The sequence below is a fragment of the Rhinatrema bivittatum genome, chromosome 4, assembly GCF_901001135.1.
Source record: "Rhinatrema bivittatum chromosome 4, aRhiBiv1.1, whole genome shotgun sequence".
Lineage (NCBI taxonomy): Eukaryota > Metazoa > Chordata > Amphibia > Gymnophiona > Rhinatrematidae > Rhinatrema > Rhinatrema bivittatum.
This window is the reverse complement of record NC_042618.1, coordinates 376342687-376358785: the sequence shown is the minus strand read 5'-3', so window position 1 is coordinate 376358785 and position 16099 is coordinate 376342687. Positions and strand designations below refer to the sequence as shown.

The 16099-nt window shown below is 41.9% G+C and overlaps 1 protein-coding gene across 3 annotated transcripts in view; it reads right to left on the bottom strand.

Moving 5' to 3' along the window:
* Window positions 1-16099, bottom strand: part of CACNA2D3 (calcium voltage-gated channel auxiliary subunit alpha2delta 3) — a 1571161-nt gene that overhangs the window by 994162 nt on the left and 560900 nt on the right. For all 3 annotated transcript variants that reach the window (XM_029600901.1, XM_029600903.1, XM_029600904.1), the window contains one exon: window positions 3635-3694. In XM_029600901.1, coding sequence (XP_029456761.1) covers window positions 3635-3694 — 60 coding nt within the window. The remainder of the gene's footprint in view (window positions 1-3634; window positions 3695-16099) is intronic.

The following is a 16099-nucleotide window of genomic DNA, read 5'->3' as shown; positions in this document are numbered from 1 at the left end:
TCAAAGACAGATGGGGAGAGAGGCAGGCCATCTCATGGCCCCTAATCTTGTGTACCAAAAGGCTTTAATCACAAACAAAAATGTTACACTCTTGGACATAATGAACAGGCAAATAAAACTAATTGCAAGCTATTACTATTTGTTTACAGTTTTTACATGTAGAACGTTTTAAACCTCTCTGATTTCTGAGGTTTCCTGTAACCCAGGTGAAGAACAGATATTTCTGCTAGTCTAAACATAAATACCAAACACATATTTTCTAAATAATTTGAAACATGTATTGCTAAATTATTTACAATTAACAAGTAAGGATTAAAATATACAAAAAAATGTAGTCATAAGGATACCAGTAACATCATACATACATACATACATACATCCATACATACAGTACATACATACATACATACATACATACATATCCATTATTTTTTCGAAACTTGATTACTGCAACTCAATCTTACTGGGCCTCCCCTCCAACAGCATCAAACCCCTACAGATGGTACAAAACGCCGCAGCCAGAATCCTAACTAACACTAATAGAAGAGACCATATTACCCCCATCTTGAGCTACCTCCACTGGCTACCCATCAAACAGAGAATCATATATAAAACCTTAACCATTATCCATAAAACAATTCATAACGTCGCACCTATATCTCTACAAACCCAACTTCACTTACAATCATCGGCCAGACCCATCAGAAGTGCCTACAAAGGCACATTAGTCGCAGTTCCCGCCAAATCAACGTTAAGAAAAAGAGCACTATCCACTGCGGGACCACATCAATGGAATGCGCTCCCAACAGACATAAGACTCGAACCCAATCTACCAGAGTTCAAAAAAAGGTTAAAAACCTGGCTCTTCAGGCAAGCATTCCAATTCCCAGAGTGAAACTAGGCACCTCCTCCTGTCTTTCAGATCCAACCATTGCAAGGTGTCACAAACACATTGACACTCAATTTCATAGACGGACTTGATTATTCACAATATCTATTTATTTAAGTCATCCTTTTCATATTATATTATTTAACCGATTACTTGCAGACTATTTACGCTACCAAAGTGCCTTGTAAAACGTGAACACGAATAATGTTATAATAATATTATAGGTTTGTTAAATACTATTGTTACTTTCACTGTTCCTTGTAATAATGTTCAATAGTTGATTGTTGTCATTCTATGTTCTATGTAAAAAACCCCAGTCTAATCTACCAGACCAGGGCAACCTTTTTGTTACTTGTAAACCGGACTGATTTGTATTGCATACAGGAATTCCGGTATATAAAAATTAAAAATAAATAAATAAATAAATAAAATACAGCTTATGTCAACCACATCCTAAAGTGAGAAGTGAAATTGCCATGGCAACATACCCAGTACTCTCCCCATTTTCTGACCCTCCAGCACTCTTCCTCATCCCTCCTTCCTGACAACCCTGCCCCCAAGGCTGGTGCAAGGGGATTAGGTGCCCTAGGTGCCCCCCCCCCCACCCCGGTCGCACCGACACCACGGTCTTGGGCCCGACTCCTACCTCATTCGCAATCGCACCCGCTGAGTGTGTGCTTCTATGGGCTGCGAGCAGATTCGTGGCCCACCGAATCTCCACTCCTCTTTGCCACTGCTCGCAGCCCCCACATGGCCGATCTAGTCTTTGGCGCCCCCTAATGATTGGCGCCCTAGGCGCAGGCCTAGTTCGGCTAATAGAATGCGCCGGTCCTGCCTGCCTCCCAATAAATCACTCGTTGTTCATGATTTGTTCTCTTGGCTTGTCTTTCCTTCTCCCTACTCTGCTCTCAGCTAAATTCTGAGCCTTGGGCTCAAAGAGCTTTGCTGTGTTTGCTCCAGCCCCTCCCCCTCCTGTTTCCCCTTCTTATGTAGACATATGAATAGGGGGGATGAGGAGGAAGGGGAGGCTGGAGCAGACACAGAAGAGCTGAAAAAGTACTCTTCTCTAGGAACGTTTTATTATGCATATTTCCATTGTAACCTGCCCCAAACATTGGAGGGAGTGGGCAAAGAGTCCTTTTTAAATACAATAAATAAATTATATACTCTGCTCTCTTCTCCAGGCCCTCCCTGGCCCACACAAGGACTGTGGGAACAGGAGGAAGGGGTGAAGTTGGAATGGCCATTGCAGAGCAGAAAACGATTGCTCTGCTCTCTTCTCTAGTCCCTTCCCTCCTGTTCCTGCACATTGCCTGAAGGGGAGAGGCAGAAGCAGTAAACAGGGATGCCCTTTCCAATGCTTTCTCCAGAGACCTGGCAATTTGCACAAGTTCCTGGAATCTCGGGGGGGGGGGGGGTGGTGGAGCTGAGGAGTTCACAGGTATTGCATAGCAGATGTTCCACTTCATGGGTGTGTGCAACCTAAAAGCTGAGGACTAGAAGCTGCAAGCGCTATGCCAACTCACCTGGGGTTTGCCGCTTTGTGAACTGATGCCTCAGGTGATGTGGAGCTCATGCTTTGTTTGTGAAAATAGTCACTCAATTCGCACCTTGCCCAACCTGACTCCTCAGCTCTGCTTGAATACCCTGCAACTGCTCCTGTACTAGGCTCAACCTGAAAACCTGAGGGCTATTCTGATGCAGATCCTTCTGCATGCATGGGGTCTTTTGCAGGGACCTCCTCCAAAATCATAGAAATTGGAGAACCTTCTTCACCCAAACTAGGGTGCCCTGTGGCTTCAAACTAGGAGGCGCTATGGGGATATTTAATTCATGTACTGAGGCGGGAAGAGGAAAATATATTCAGATTGAACAAGAATAACATATTAAATCATAAATGACATCAGAAAAAGATATGTTCTGAATTCCAGCATGCAGATATGAGATTTCTACTCACAGGACATATAATATAGCTTGCTAGAGTAGAAGGTGAAGCATGTTCAGGTATCTGTACTTACCAGTGCCTGAGACCAGTAATGCTCGGATCAGGCTGAACCATTCTAGTCTGTTAATCTCAGCTCCCGGTTTAAAAAAAAATCTCAAACAAAACAAATGTTCTCCAGCTCTTGGGTGCATTAAAGCACCAGAGGAGGGTATGCAGTGAGGAAGCCTGGTTGTCAGATCCTCTTCCCCTCTTTCTCTGGCGTAGGATCAGCTCCAAGGGGAGCAGGAGATCTGTTTTGGGATAAATTACAGTACAGCTTTCTTCTTGCTGCTGTTTGGGCTTCTGTTTTTCTATGCATAAAATTCAGAAACTAGAGGGTGCTCTAATTTACATGGGGGAAAATCCAGGCACCTAAAGTACGCACACAAAAATCTAGGCTACCCATACAGATTTTTCATGGAGACATAGACAGATTTTAAAAGCTACATGGCTCACGCAGCATGGCTGCTTGGTTTACCCACCTGCAGCAAGACAAATAACTCCCTGGTTAGGCGCACTTTTAGAATTGTAACCTTCTAATTTAGATCCAAAACATATAAGTACACCAGCAAGTAATCACGGAGAAAACATTTTTATAGTGGTTACAAATATTTTAACTACTCCCTCTTTTTTTTTTTTAAACTATGTACATTGTAGAGTAGCCCTTCAAATTAACATAGAATGAGAGCAAGCTCTTCACAGTAGAAAGTGCACATGTAATATAGCTGTTAGGTTTCAGAAATGAAAGAGTAAACAGGTACCTTTAAATCAGCATCAAATTCATGTTTTAAGTGAGCTTCTTCTGCAGCTTCAACGAGGCGCTGCAAAGGAAAAGTAAAATGTATTATATTCATTCTTGCTATCTATTAAACATTTTCCAAAAGCGCCATGTCTCCAGACAGGAAATGTGGAAGGAATTCAGTGATGTGAAAGGTTTGCTGCCATTTTTTAATGGAATATTTTGAAATTATGTAGAAAAAAAAAAAAGAAGAAGACAGTGGATTTCAAGATCAGGAACATGTTATTATCTTCTTTGATGGGGTTAGTGTTGCGCTGCTGCAAAACCACAACACAGCCAAAGCATGTACCTGGCAGTAATAACAAAATCACCGAGTCTCTCATTTTAAGTAGTCCGTACTCAAGCGTCCAGCCCCTGGAGCAATCGAGGGGAGACCTTGGTCCCAGGATGCCTGTGGAGCTTTGGCAACCCACATCATGGGATTTGTTGTACAGATCCCTTGTACCGGTGAAACGGGTGGCCTACAATCAGAAATGGATTTTGGGGTGTTCGAAGTAGATGGCGCCTGAAGTGCCATGAGCTGAGGGGCACCCTGGACACCACCAGCATCACCCATCCCGCAGCAGCATGGTTGTGGGGGATTCCATCCCGCTTCTGCCAAAGAGAGGGCTGGTGGCCGCTACGGTCAAAGAAAGACCCGATAGCTGTGGCGGACATCTTCCCGCCGTGGCCGAAGAGAGGCTGGGAGGGGTGCCATCAGGTGGGGTGGGAGCGCTTTTCTCCCAGGGGTTCCATTTGCCCAAACTCTGGCCCTGCCCACAACAGTGTATTTCAAAAAGCGATAGCCTTTTTGCATTGACATGGTTGGTGATGGGGGACGGTGATGATGTGTTGCTGACAAGATATGTCATGCATTGGATGGTATATTCGAAAGGGGGTCATCAGTCTTTATTATTTTGATGTAAACGATATAATAATTAATAAAAGTTTAAATGAAAAAAAAAAAAAGAATATATTGTAGGCATGAGCTAGGTCTCTGGGAAGGGGGCCCATTACACGACATTTTTTGGGCAATTATGGAGGGCGTCACCTAAGGTGTGTAGCTCAGAATCAGAAGTGTTCCTGTTTTGAGCAACATTTTCTCTGGCATTCTTTCAGGTGTTTCAAAATGGGAAGTTGGTAGTAGGATCAAAATTGGAAGGCAAAGACCATGGGTTCTTGTATGAGCACATGATTTTGAAGGCTGACCAGGTGTGTCTAGTGATTTTGAGATACAAAATGGACCAGGGTGGTAAGGCCCCTCTCCACCTCTCCCCCACCCCCCTCTCCCTTTGTATCATAAACTATTCATTGGCTTCAAATGGGATAGGAGCAATGCCCAGTTACACCTGTCTTGCTGCTGCAGTTTTTAAAAAAACAGTGCAGCAACCCGAAGCTGGACCATTTTGCTGTATGATTTATATTGGAAATAAATTAAATGAAATAAAAAGGGAAAATCAAAAAAGAAAAACACCACAACAAAAAAAGTTCAATGCACACCCCTATTGCACATTGTTAGACAAAGCAATAGAATCAATTTGAGCTCCTTAATCTTTTTCTTTTCTATCAATTAGTTAAAAAAATATGTTAAGTGGAGGTATAAAGCATAACATCTGTGCTACACATATAAACCTCTTTCCTGTTCTTCCTGGTTGCTTGGAGTTTTCCTTTTGAAAAACAATATAGAATAAAGTAAACTTTAGTGTTAGTTATATTTAATTAAAATCTGAAGCAGTGGAGCAAAATAAAAATGGGTCAAGAGCTCCTTCCAATAACAAAATAGATTATTGGGGGGGGGGGGGGGGCGAGAGTGGGGGTTTGGGAAAGTAGAGTAATCAAATATCATTTTTCACCTAAGAAGCATTTACTGACTCAGTGGAACAGAAATGATTCTAATACATCATAATGCACCATAATCCATTGGCTAAGCCATATACAAGCTGGAAAGCAAATTCATAGCTTTTCATATAGTGTAGTTTGTATTGACCCCCGAGTTTTTAAATTATACTTTGCTGCAGAGAAATAAATCCAGGCCAGCAGTTATTAACTTTGTAAAGTGTTATTGTGATGCACACCACCTTGGTAGGCTTTTTTTTGGCCAGAAGGCGGTTTGTAAAAACAATTAAATAAAAATAAATAAATAAATCTCTCCCAAAGAGAAATGACCCAGCACGTGTCTCATAATGTATCTGGGAAAATTGCTGAGGAGGGGGAGCAAGAAACAAAGGTATGCTAATTGTACATCCCACAGGACTTTCAGCATGGCTCTTCTGCTTTTAAAAAGAATACTTAACATAGTAAATGACAGGAGAAAGACAAAAATGGTCAATCCAATCTGCCTATGGAGATTCATCCATATTAGGCAGATGCATACACAGATTCCCTTATGCAGCCCAACTCCAATTTCTGCCTTGTGGCAACTCCCTTTCCCCCTTCTTTATCTGTCTTCCACATCTGGCCCCAACATGCCCAAAATCTTCCAAAATGACAGCATTCATCTTTTCTACTAACAGGCCATCTGCAACTTTGCTCCCCACATAACCAATACCCAAGGGAACACTCCGGAGTCCGGCCCCTTTCCTATTACCACGTTTTGTGATAATCCTCATAGCCACTAGGGCTAGAAGAATTTTTCCCATCCTTTTTTATTTTTAAATAGAAAGTAACTGCTGGGAACAGATACATGACTAAATAAGTGTAGGATCCCTACTAGGAACAGGTAGAGGAGAAAAACACTTGTTTTGGGAGGAAACATAATAACCATAGTGTGGGTGTAGAGCTCCCCCATGTGGAACAGAGTATTTGGTACATTCCGCAGCTGTACCAGCCCCGACTACCATCTTAAGGAGTGGATTTTAGTTTCTTGTTCCAGAAGCGGCACGTCCTGGCTGTCCTCTGCTATTTTCTGTTGTTTGACTCTTAAACTTCTCCATGGAGGCTTTTATTTTGGATTTGGGAGTTTCTGTCAACCCTCTCCATCCTTTTTGTATTTTTATGCTGATTCCTTTGAGTCCTGAGTACCCATTAACTAGGGACTCGGTTATTTTCTTTGCTGATCTAATATGTATTTATTTATTTATTTATTTAAAACTTTTTCTATACCGGCATTAGTGGGTACATCACACCGGTTTACATTGTAACAAAATGGTTGAAAATACATATAACAGGGTAGAAATCAGAAAGGTAGGGGGCACACTTGAGGCAGTAAGGAAGGAAAGAGTAACTGTATAGAACTTCTTAACAAGGTAAATCAGAATAAATATATCGATATAGGACAATTCTCAATTACCAAATGAATAGGGATAAAAGTAATTGAATGAAGCTATATACATATGTAAGTGAAGTATGATTGACTGGAGCTATATACAGGTAGGTAAGGTATAACTGGCATTATATACATATGTAATTAAGGTATAGATACACACTGGTAAAGTAAATTGGCATTATTTACATATGTAATTGAGGTATAAAAACAAAGAGAATATCTGGAGAGGGCATTAAGGAGGGGCTTTTAGACTGGAGTGTATATAGTGGGGGGCGGCTGTTAATCAGGGAAGGCCTGTTTGAACAAACCATGTTTTGAGTTTCTTTCTGAGTTTCAAAAGGAGAGGTTGCTTGCCTGAGATGGATCATGAGGAGGAGAAACAGAGACCAGAGAAAGGAATTGGGATGGATCCCAAGAGGGCCCATGAATATCTACTGGAGACTTAGAGAAGTAACAATAGCAACACTGATACTAAAAAGGGAGGAGAGCCCTTCAGGTATTGTGGGAAACTAAGGAGTTCAGAAGAGAAAACTACATGGAGAGTTAGGAGATAAATGACTGAGTATTTAAATACACTTCAAAAAAGACCCAATATCATATAATATTTAACCAAATACAAATGATATGAGACCTGTTATATGTAAAGAATGAGGTACACTCAGACATCAATTGACATTCTTTACATATAACAGGTCTCATATCATGAGTATTTAAATAAACATCTAAAAATGGATTTCATCTTTAATATTTCACAATATTGGAAGTATAAAGCTTGCCTTTTGCCAAATGAGAGGGAGAAACATCAGATCAAAGATTGAATTGATTGTCTTTAACACTGTAAACTTAAGAAAGACTTGAGAAGTCACACATTTATTTAAAGCATTTGTAACACTGAACTGAACCACTGTAAAGAACAATTTCATCATTTCATACTATAATCAGTAAAAGTATTGTTGGAAACTATCAAAGCTTCTAGTGTGTTTCCTTGATTAATGACTTTAATGCTTATCTGTGCTGTTATCATAACTGCAGTTCACAAAAACTTTGAGCTGGGAATTAAAGTAGCAATGCAAGGGCCTTGAAAGTTATCTTTCCCCCTGTTCAAGGAATCCTGCAGTTTGAGATATTTTAACATTAGGAAAGCTTTACTACTTGATCTGAGATATGGCCTCTGGTACCACAAAATCATGAAAGGACTTGAACAAGTTAATGTAAATCGGTTATTTACTCTCTCAGGTAATAGAAGGACCAGGGGGCACTCCATGAAGTTAGCAAGTAGCTCATTTAAAACTAATCGAAGAAAATTATTTTTCACTCAGGGGTAGATTTTCAAACCGCGCAATTTGGCCTACTTTTGCTGGCGCATCAGGCGCAAGCAAAAGTACGCTGGATTTTAGTAGATACGCGCGGAGCCGCGCATATCCGCTAAAATCCGGGATCGGCGCGCGCAAGGCTATGGATTCTGTATAGCCGGTGCGCGCCGAGCCGCGCAGCCTACCCCCGTTCCCTCCGAGGCCGCTCCGAAATCGGAGCGGCCTCGGAGGGAACTTTCTTTTGCCCTCCCCTCCCCTCACCTTCCCCTCCCTTCCCCTACCTAACCCACCCGCCCGGCCCTGTCTAAACCCCATCCTTACCTTTGTCGGGGGATTTACGCCTCCCTCCGGGAGGCGTAAATCCCCGCGCGCCGGGACGCAACCTGGGGGCGGGTCCGGAGGGCACGGCCACGCCCCCAGACCGCCCCGGGCCGTAGCCATGCCCCCGTGCCCGCCCCCGGAACGCTCCCGACACGCCCCGAAAACGCTGCGTGCTTCGGCCCCACCCCCCGACACGCCCCCCTCCGAAAACCCCTGGACTTATGCGAGTCCCGGGCTCTGCGCGCGCCGGTAGGCCTATGTAAAATAGGCTCACCGGCGCGCAGGGCCCTGCTCGCCTAAATCCGCCCGGATTTGGGCGGATTTAGGCGAGCAGGGCTCTTAAAATCCGCCCCTCAGCGCATAGTTAAGCTCTGGAATTCATTACCAGAGGATGTGGTTACAGCAGTTAGTGTAACTGGGTTTAAAAAAGGTTTGAATAAATTCCTAGAAGAAAAATCCATATACTAGTATTATGATAATTAATAAGCAATAGTAGCTTGTGATTTATCTAATGCAGGGCTTCCCAAACCTGTCCTGGGGACCCCACAGCCAGTCGGGTTTTCAGGATATCCACAATGAATATGCATGAGATATATTTGCAAATACAGGTTTGGGAAGCCCTGAACTAATGTTTAGGTACTTGGCAGGTACTTGTGAATTGGATTGGCCACTATTGGAAACAGGATACTAGGCTTGATGGACCCTTGGCATATGTTATGTTCTTAACCAGGTACAATCAGCCCAAGGGTTACATAAGATTAAAAGAAAACTACATTTGCATGCATTAATATATTTTATAGGCAAATCCTTGCTTGACATTTTTATCTACATTTCAGAGTTAAATCCATCCTACTTTGAATTCCCATCTGAATTTTAAGCTAGTTTGGATTTGCTAGGTTTGATCTGATTTGAGCTTTTTAAGTGGTGCCTTTCAAATTTCAGTGCACCAATCATCAATGTGAGCAGGTTCATATACCAACTCTGCCAAGCAAAGGTAGCAGAAAGCTGTTTTGAGATCTAAGCAGCTCTCCCATTGGTCCTGCTTCTCTTTGTATCAGTCTGATGTTAGGTGACAACATAAATCAGGATCCCTCTCTTCCCAGTTCAACAAGTAAGAACAGAACTTCCTAGTGTTATTTAAGAGGGATAACAGGCTCAAATTCACTTCAAATTACATCAAAATCAGAGTTCACCATAGTGCAAATAGGATTCAAGGGTGAAATATCCTGCAAATAATTGGCAATTGATACAAAATGATAAGCAAACGCTTAAGACAATTTTACACAAATAAGGCAAAACTAATTGACATGTTTCTCTGGAAGTGTGAAAAGAAATGTTCATTTTGAGGTACATTTTAAAAGAGATGCACACGTTAAAATCAAGAGATAAGTGTGCATTGAGCACATGGGCGTGTCCACCAGATTTTATAAAGTGGGGGGTTTCGTGCACATGTATTGATGCATGTACAGCTCGCATCATAGAAAAAAGGGGCATAGTGTGGGCGGGGCGTGGGCGTTCCATGGCAGGATCAATAAAAGGGTGCGCAAGAACTTACACCCTGGGCATATGCCCAGGTCCAGTGGCACGCAACTTTGCTTCTGCTATGGAGGAGGCATAAGTTAAAAAAAAAAAATTCTAGGCATCCCTGAATAGTTTAAGGGGTCTGGGGTAATTGGAGAGAGTGCAGACTAAAGAGCCAGGGGGGGTTTGGAGGACCTATCTCTAGAATGGGAGTACTGGTGGACGAACTGGTGAAACCAGTCATGGCGTGGATGCACGTCTGTTATAAAATTCCCCCACTTGTGTGGCTCAAACACATCTTTACATGGCTGTGCACACCCCCACTTGCAAAACGCGCCACCCATATACATGCACCCAAGCTATTTTTTAGTATACATATGTATGAGCACATATGTTATAAAATAATGTTATAAAATTACCGTGTCCCTGGGCTCATGCAAACAGCATATGTATATGTGCACCACGTGCCTATTTGAAAGTTATCGTCTTTGTGAATAATTTGCAAAGATAAAGAAATTCATCTCTTGCATAACTATACAGGCTAGAATAAAGCTTGTGTGTACCTTTTAGTGCAGATTGTACCCTAGACATATGTTTCTTCTTCCATAGTTTCTTCTTCCATAGTTAAAGTATGTCGTGATAAATTAACTACTGATGACTGGTTTGTTTCTGAGACCGGGTGAACGGCAGACGCCGGCACCTTAAGCCGCCTTTGAACATCTATTTCGGCCCCCGATGAAGGCACAAGCCGAAACACGGATCCAGTGTCGGGCTTTTCTCCATACTAGCCTCGCATGAAGAACATGGCGTTTCTTCACCGTGCTAATAAGCTAAGTTCATATTATTGAAAGTTGGAAATTGCGATTGAAAGTTGGAAATTTTTAAATACGTGTTTCAACAATCTGTGCAATTGCATAATATCCTCACTAACACTATTTGGTGCACTGGACTCACTAAGCAAACTAAAATACTCATTAATGACCTATGATTATAATATCTGGCACATAATCATATGCTATTTAGCATTACAATTCATGCCTGTATATGAGGTCTGGTATATGAGAGCAAAAAAAAGTTTTCCTCACTGAAGGTGATAGTAATTACATCAGATGGATTGTGGTTTAACAGCAATCTCGGCCTTGATTAATCTGGTTGCTACCACACACTGAATTTTTTGAGAGTTTTCACGGAGTGTATATATTCAACTTTTTACTCTCATTATTTTGCCAACACTTGATTTAATAAATAGTAGAGTGACATATCGTTCTCGCTCTCTCATGCTATTTACTGTCAGGCCGATACAGTACAGTGCACTCCGGTGGAGCGCACTGTTAATCCACAGTTGGACGTGCATTTTCGATGCGCTAGCTTTACCCCTTATTCAGTAAGGGGTAATAGCGCGTCGAAAACGCGTGTCCAACCCCCCCAAAACTAATAGCGCCCGCAACATGCGAATGCATTTTGATGGCCCTATAAGTTATTCCCGCGTGATTCACTAAGTAAAATGTGCAGCCAAGCCGCACATTTTACTTTCAGAAATTAGCGCCTACCCAAAGGTAGGCATTAATTTCTCTCGGCACCAGGAAAGTGTACAGAAAAGCAGTAAAAACTGCTTTTCTATACACCCTCCGACTTAATTTCATGGCGACATTAAGTCGGAGGTCCCAAAAGTAAAAAATAATAAAAAATAAAAAAATTTAAAATCAGCCCACGGCTCTTGGGTTGAAAACTGGACGCTCAATTGTGCCAGCATCCGGTTTCCGAGCCCGTGGCTGTCAGCGGGTCCGAGAACCGACACCGGCAAAATTGAGCGTCGGCTGTCAAACCCGCTGACAGCCGCCGCTCCTGTCAAAAAGGAGGTGCTAGGGATGTGCTAGTGTCCCTAGCCCCTCCTTTTACCGCGGGCCCTAATTAGCATATTTTTATTTACTGGATCTCGCGCACAGGACACTGGCCTATGCGCGCGCCGGGAGAGCAGGTGCTCGCCCGCTCTCCCGCGTTTCTTTCTGTATCAGCCTGTGTATGTGTTAGGGCCTTAATTATAAATGACCCTGTCTGTAATTTAAACAGACAGGGTCATTTATGCCCTCTGAAGAAGAGGTGTAACTATTGTGGTTTGTTTAATTTAATTTAATTTATCTGAAATGAAATAAACAATACAATTGAAAAACCCTAAAAACAAAACCAAAAATAAAAACAGGACTCCTCCTCATCCCTACCAAAAAACTTTTCCAAAATATTAAAAATTATCTCAAATTTAAAAATTCAAGGCCCCCCCAGTCCTATCCCCACTCCATCCCTCTGGATACCTCTTACTCCATTGCTGGTCTTTAAAATCCAAATGGGACAGAAGCTATCCCCAATCGCTCCTTCCCCAGCAAGTCAGTATTTCAGAATGGCACTGGCCAGCTCGGAAGCTGGAGCCATTTTCTATACAGATATAAAACAAAATCTACGTCCAACAATAACACAGATATCAGGACCTGCTGGCAACATTTTTTTTTAATACCAAGCTGATGGGACATAAGTATCTGGAGATCTCTCATGCCCATTTAGACTTTAAAAATCAATGATGGGGAAGGATTAAACTAGGTGGCTTTGAATATTTTTATTTTTTCAGCAGGTAGTCCAGGCTGGGGCTGGTGACTGCTCAGTGAGGAAAATTAAATGAATGAAATTTCATAAGTTTTGTTTTGTTTCCCAAACAAAATTAAATGAAATTGTTTCTGGTTTTGTTTCACATGAAAGCACATCCCTTTTTTCCTACCTACCTCTCTGAATCATCATAAACAAATAATTTAACTGAATGGACTGATGTTAATCTAAGGAACTTTTAGTGAATGAGGGATGTTTTAGGTTAACAAAATCTAAGTAACAAAAGAAGCTTTATCGTTTTCTTGAGAACTTTTCATCCAAGTCCTGGGAAAGACAACATTTTGGGATATTGGCATTAACACCGGTGGAGAAGAGCCAGGAAACAATCTCAGTAGAGAAAGAGCAAACCAATAATGGGATTAAGTATATAGCACAACTTATCATCAGATCTGTGCTGACAAACAAATGAGCAGCTATTTCTTATTCAAATCCCAGGAAGGGGTGAAATTCTGTTAAAGAAATTGCACAGAGTATAGGACACTGGGTTATGAAAACCATATGCAACAAAAACTTTTTTTTCGCAGACATCAAGCAAAAGCTATTTGGGAATGTTGTCAGAATATTGGATTTTGAAAAGATTTTTGAATAGACATAAAGTATGAGGTTATACAGAGGGGAAGCAAAGAGAAATATTTAGAAGACTAGAAACACAAATGCTAATAGTCTAGATAATAAAATTCCAAAGTTGCTCGCTGTGATGGTTGAAGTAGATCTAGACATTGCTGGTACTACAAAGACAAGGCTCAATGAATTCCATGACTGAGAAATGGCCATATCAGGCAATAATAAGATCAAACAGGGTAGAGAAAGTAGAAAATAAGAAGTAACATCTCATAAAGATATATTAAAGCAATTGAAATATAGGCAATATGGAAAAGGGAGACAGCACTGTGGGTCATCTGGAAAAGTGGAAATGGTGATTTTCTGCCACCAACCTGGAAACTTTTGTTGCCAATCTGGAACCTTTTTTTAAACTTGCTTCCTTTTAGAAAATTGACACTGGAAAGGAGGGAGATGACATGTTCATCTAAATTGGTGTGATCTGCAGCCCTCTGGCACACAGACATTTAAATACCTGAATGGTAAAAATCCATAAAAAAGCAACCTTTTCCAGAGGACACAGAAATAGTATTAGAAAATACTTCTTTATAGAAAGGATGGTGGATATATAGAATGACCACACAGTGGAGGAGGTGAGACAAAAATAATAACAGAATTCAAGATAGCAAGGGATACACACAGAGGATTCCTAGTAAGGAAGTGAAGAGAAAGCCAACTCGGATCCATAGCACTTGCACAGGAAGTAAATTAGGCAGGATAAGTCTAATGGCCCATATATGTGATCATATTCTATGTTTTTATATAATAATTTATTGGAACATTTGACTAAAAATAACAATTTCTACTAGCAAGAATCTTCAACTCAGGATTCTTGCAAATACATTGGTTCTGGAAAAAAATTTGAAGTCTTTGTAGGTTTTAAAACCTTCTAAAGGACCAACAAACAAGATGTTGTAGAACATGAGTTTACTAGACTACACAGTCCCCTTCTTCAGAGGTGAAGCATGGATAAGTAGGTGGTGCAATGGGATATGCATAGAGGATCCTTAATTATGAAAAAGTAAAGGGGAAAGTTCAGTATTGTAACAGGAAGGAAATTGGGCAGACCAGATATTAAGGAAGGATAACATTCAAACAAATGCGTGTGGCACATAAGCGTGTATATAGCTATAAGCAGATCTATGCTAGCATTTTATATCTTGCATTGTATAATATACACACATTTTATAAAATATGCAACATACGTGCATATATATGCTTACATGTGGATATATGCAGTATATTGAAAGAACATATCAATACATTGAATGCATGTACTTTTCCTACCTATTTTAAAAATATACACATGTATATTATACAAGTGAAAATAAAGTAGGACATACATACTATATACTTGGATTTACACGCATAAGTCAGTGTGTTTTAAAACATGCACATGTCAAGGAAATTAGTTTTACCAAAAAGTCTACCAGTTTGGCCAGTCCTTCACCAGGTCATGAGACCCTCTGGGTTCTTCAGGCTGAACTTCCCCCAAATTTCCCACCAAGTTAATTATCAACAATAAACACATTTAATATCACTTATGCCAGATTATTAGCAGGTGTAGATTTATACAAGTAAATTGCCTAATCTATGTGTGTGTCTTTTAAAATAGCAACTTACAAGCATAAATGATGACCCCCCTCCAGAACACCCCAGATTGCCCCTTTTTCACGCATGTATATGTGCACTCAAAAGTGAAAATATGCACTTATTTTCAACTTTCATAAAAACAGATATGCAAATAGATGCTACTTACATGTGTATGTTATTTTTTACATGCAAAACATTTTGAAAATGTATGCAGTGTGTCTATATTCATATTGGGGTAGATTTTCAGAAGTATGAGTGGGCATACATGTGTGCACGTTACCTGGCGTGAACACATGCACGCCCAATTTTATAACTTGCATGCGCCAAGCCGCGGTGCCTTCCCCCGTCCCTACCCCCCCACCTTCCCTTCCCCTCCCCCCCCCCCCCCCCCCCCCCCGCTCTTTCCCCCCTACCTTTTTCTTATTGTTTTTTCTGTTAAACTTACTTGTTGTTAAATTTACTGCATCCTTGGCCTATACAAGGCAGCTGACTGCCTTGTATAGGCCAAGGATGCAGTAGGTCATTGAGGATTTGGCCTAGGCCCTAGTCCGAAGCCTTAGCCTTGTGTATGCCGAGGGTGTGGTAGGTTGCTGTGACCTCAACCTATTCAAGGCCGAGGCATCAGCCTGACCAGGAAGCAGGGTCCTGGCGCCAGGGCCTCGGCCTAGACCCAGGCCAGATGCCACTATCCAAGCCGGAGGCCGGGTCCCAACAGTGGGGTCTTGGCCCAGTCCCAGGCCCTACACCATGACCCGACCTGGAGTCCTGGCCCAGTGCCATGGACTCAGCCTATGCTGGGCCCCAGACACAGAACCGATGCTGTGACCCAGCCTGGAGGCTGGGCCCAATGCCAGGGCCTCGGCCTACATACCCACCGCAAACCAGCCTGGAGGCCGGATCCCGATACCATGATACAACCCGGAGGCCAGGTCCCAATGCCGGGGTCTCAGCCTGGACCCAGGCCCTATACCTCAGCCCAGGATCAGGCCCAAGCTGAGGTATAGGGCCTGATCCTAAACCTCAGGCCTGGGAGCTCCCCCATCCAATGTTTTTTTCCTTCAGCTCTTTACTGCTAAATGATAGCATCCACTGGAGTCGTATCTGAGTAAATTAACCATGGCGTATTCATCCCCATGGAGAGTGCCATAGTGATGTACAGCAATGCTGTACACATGCCTCC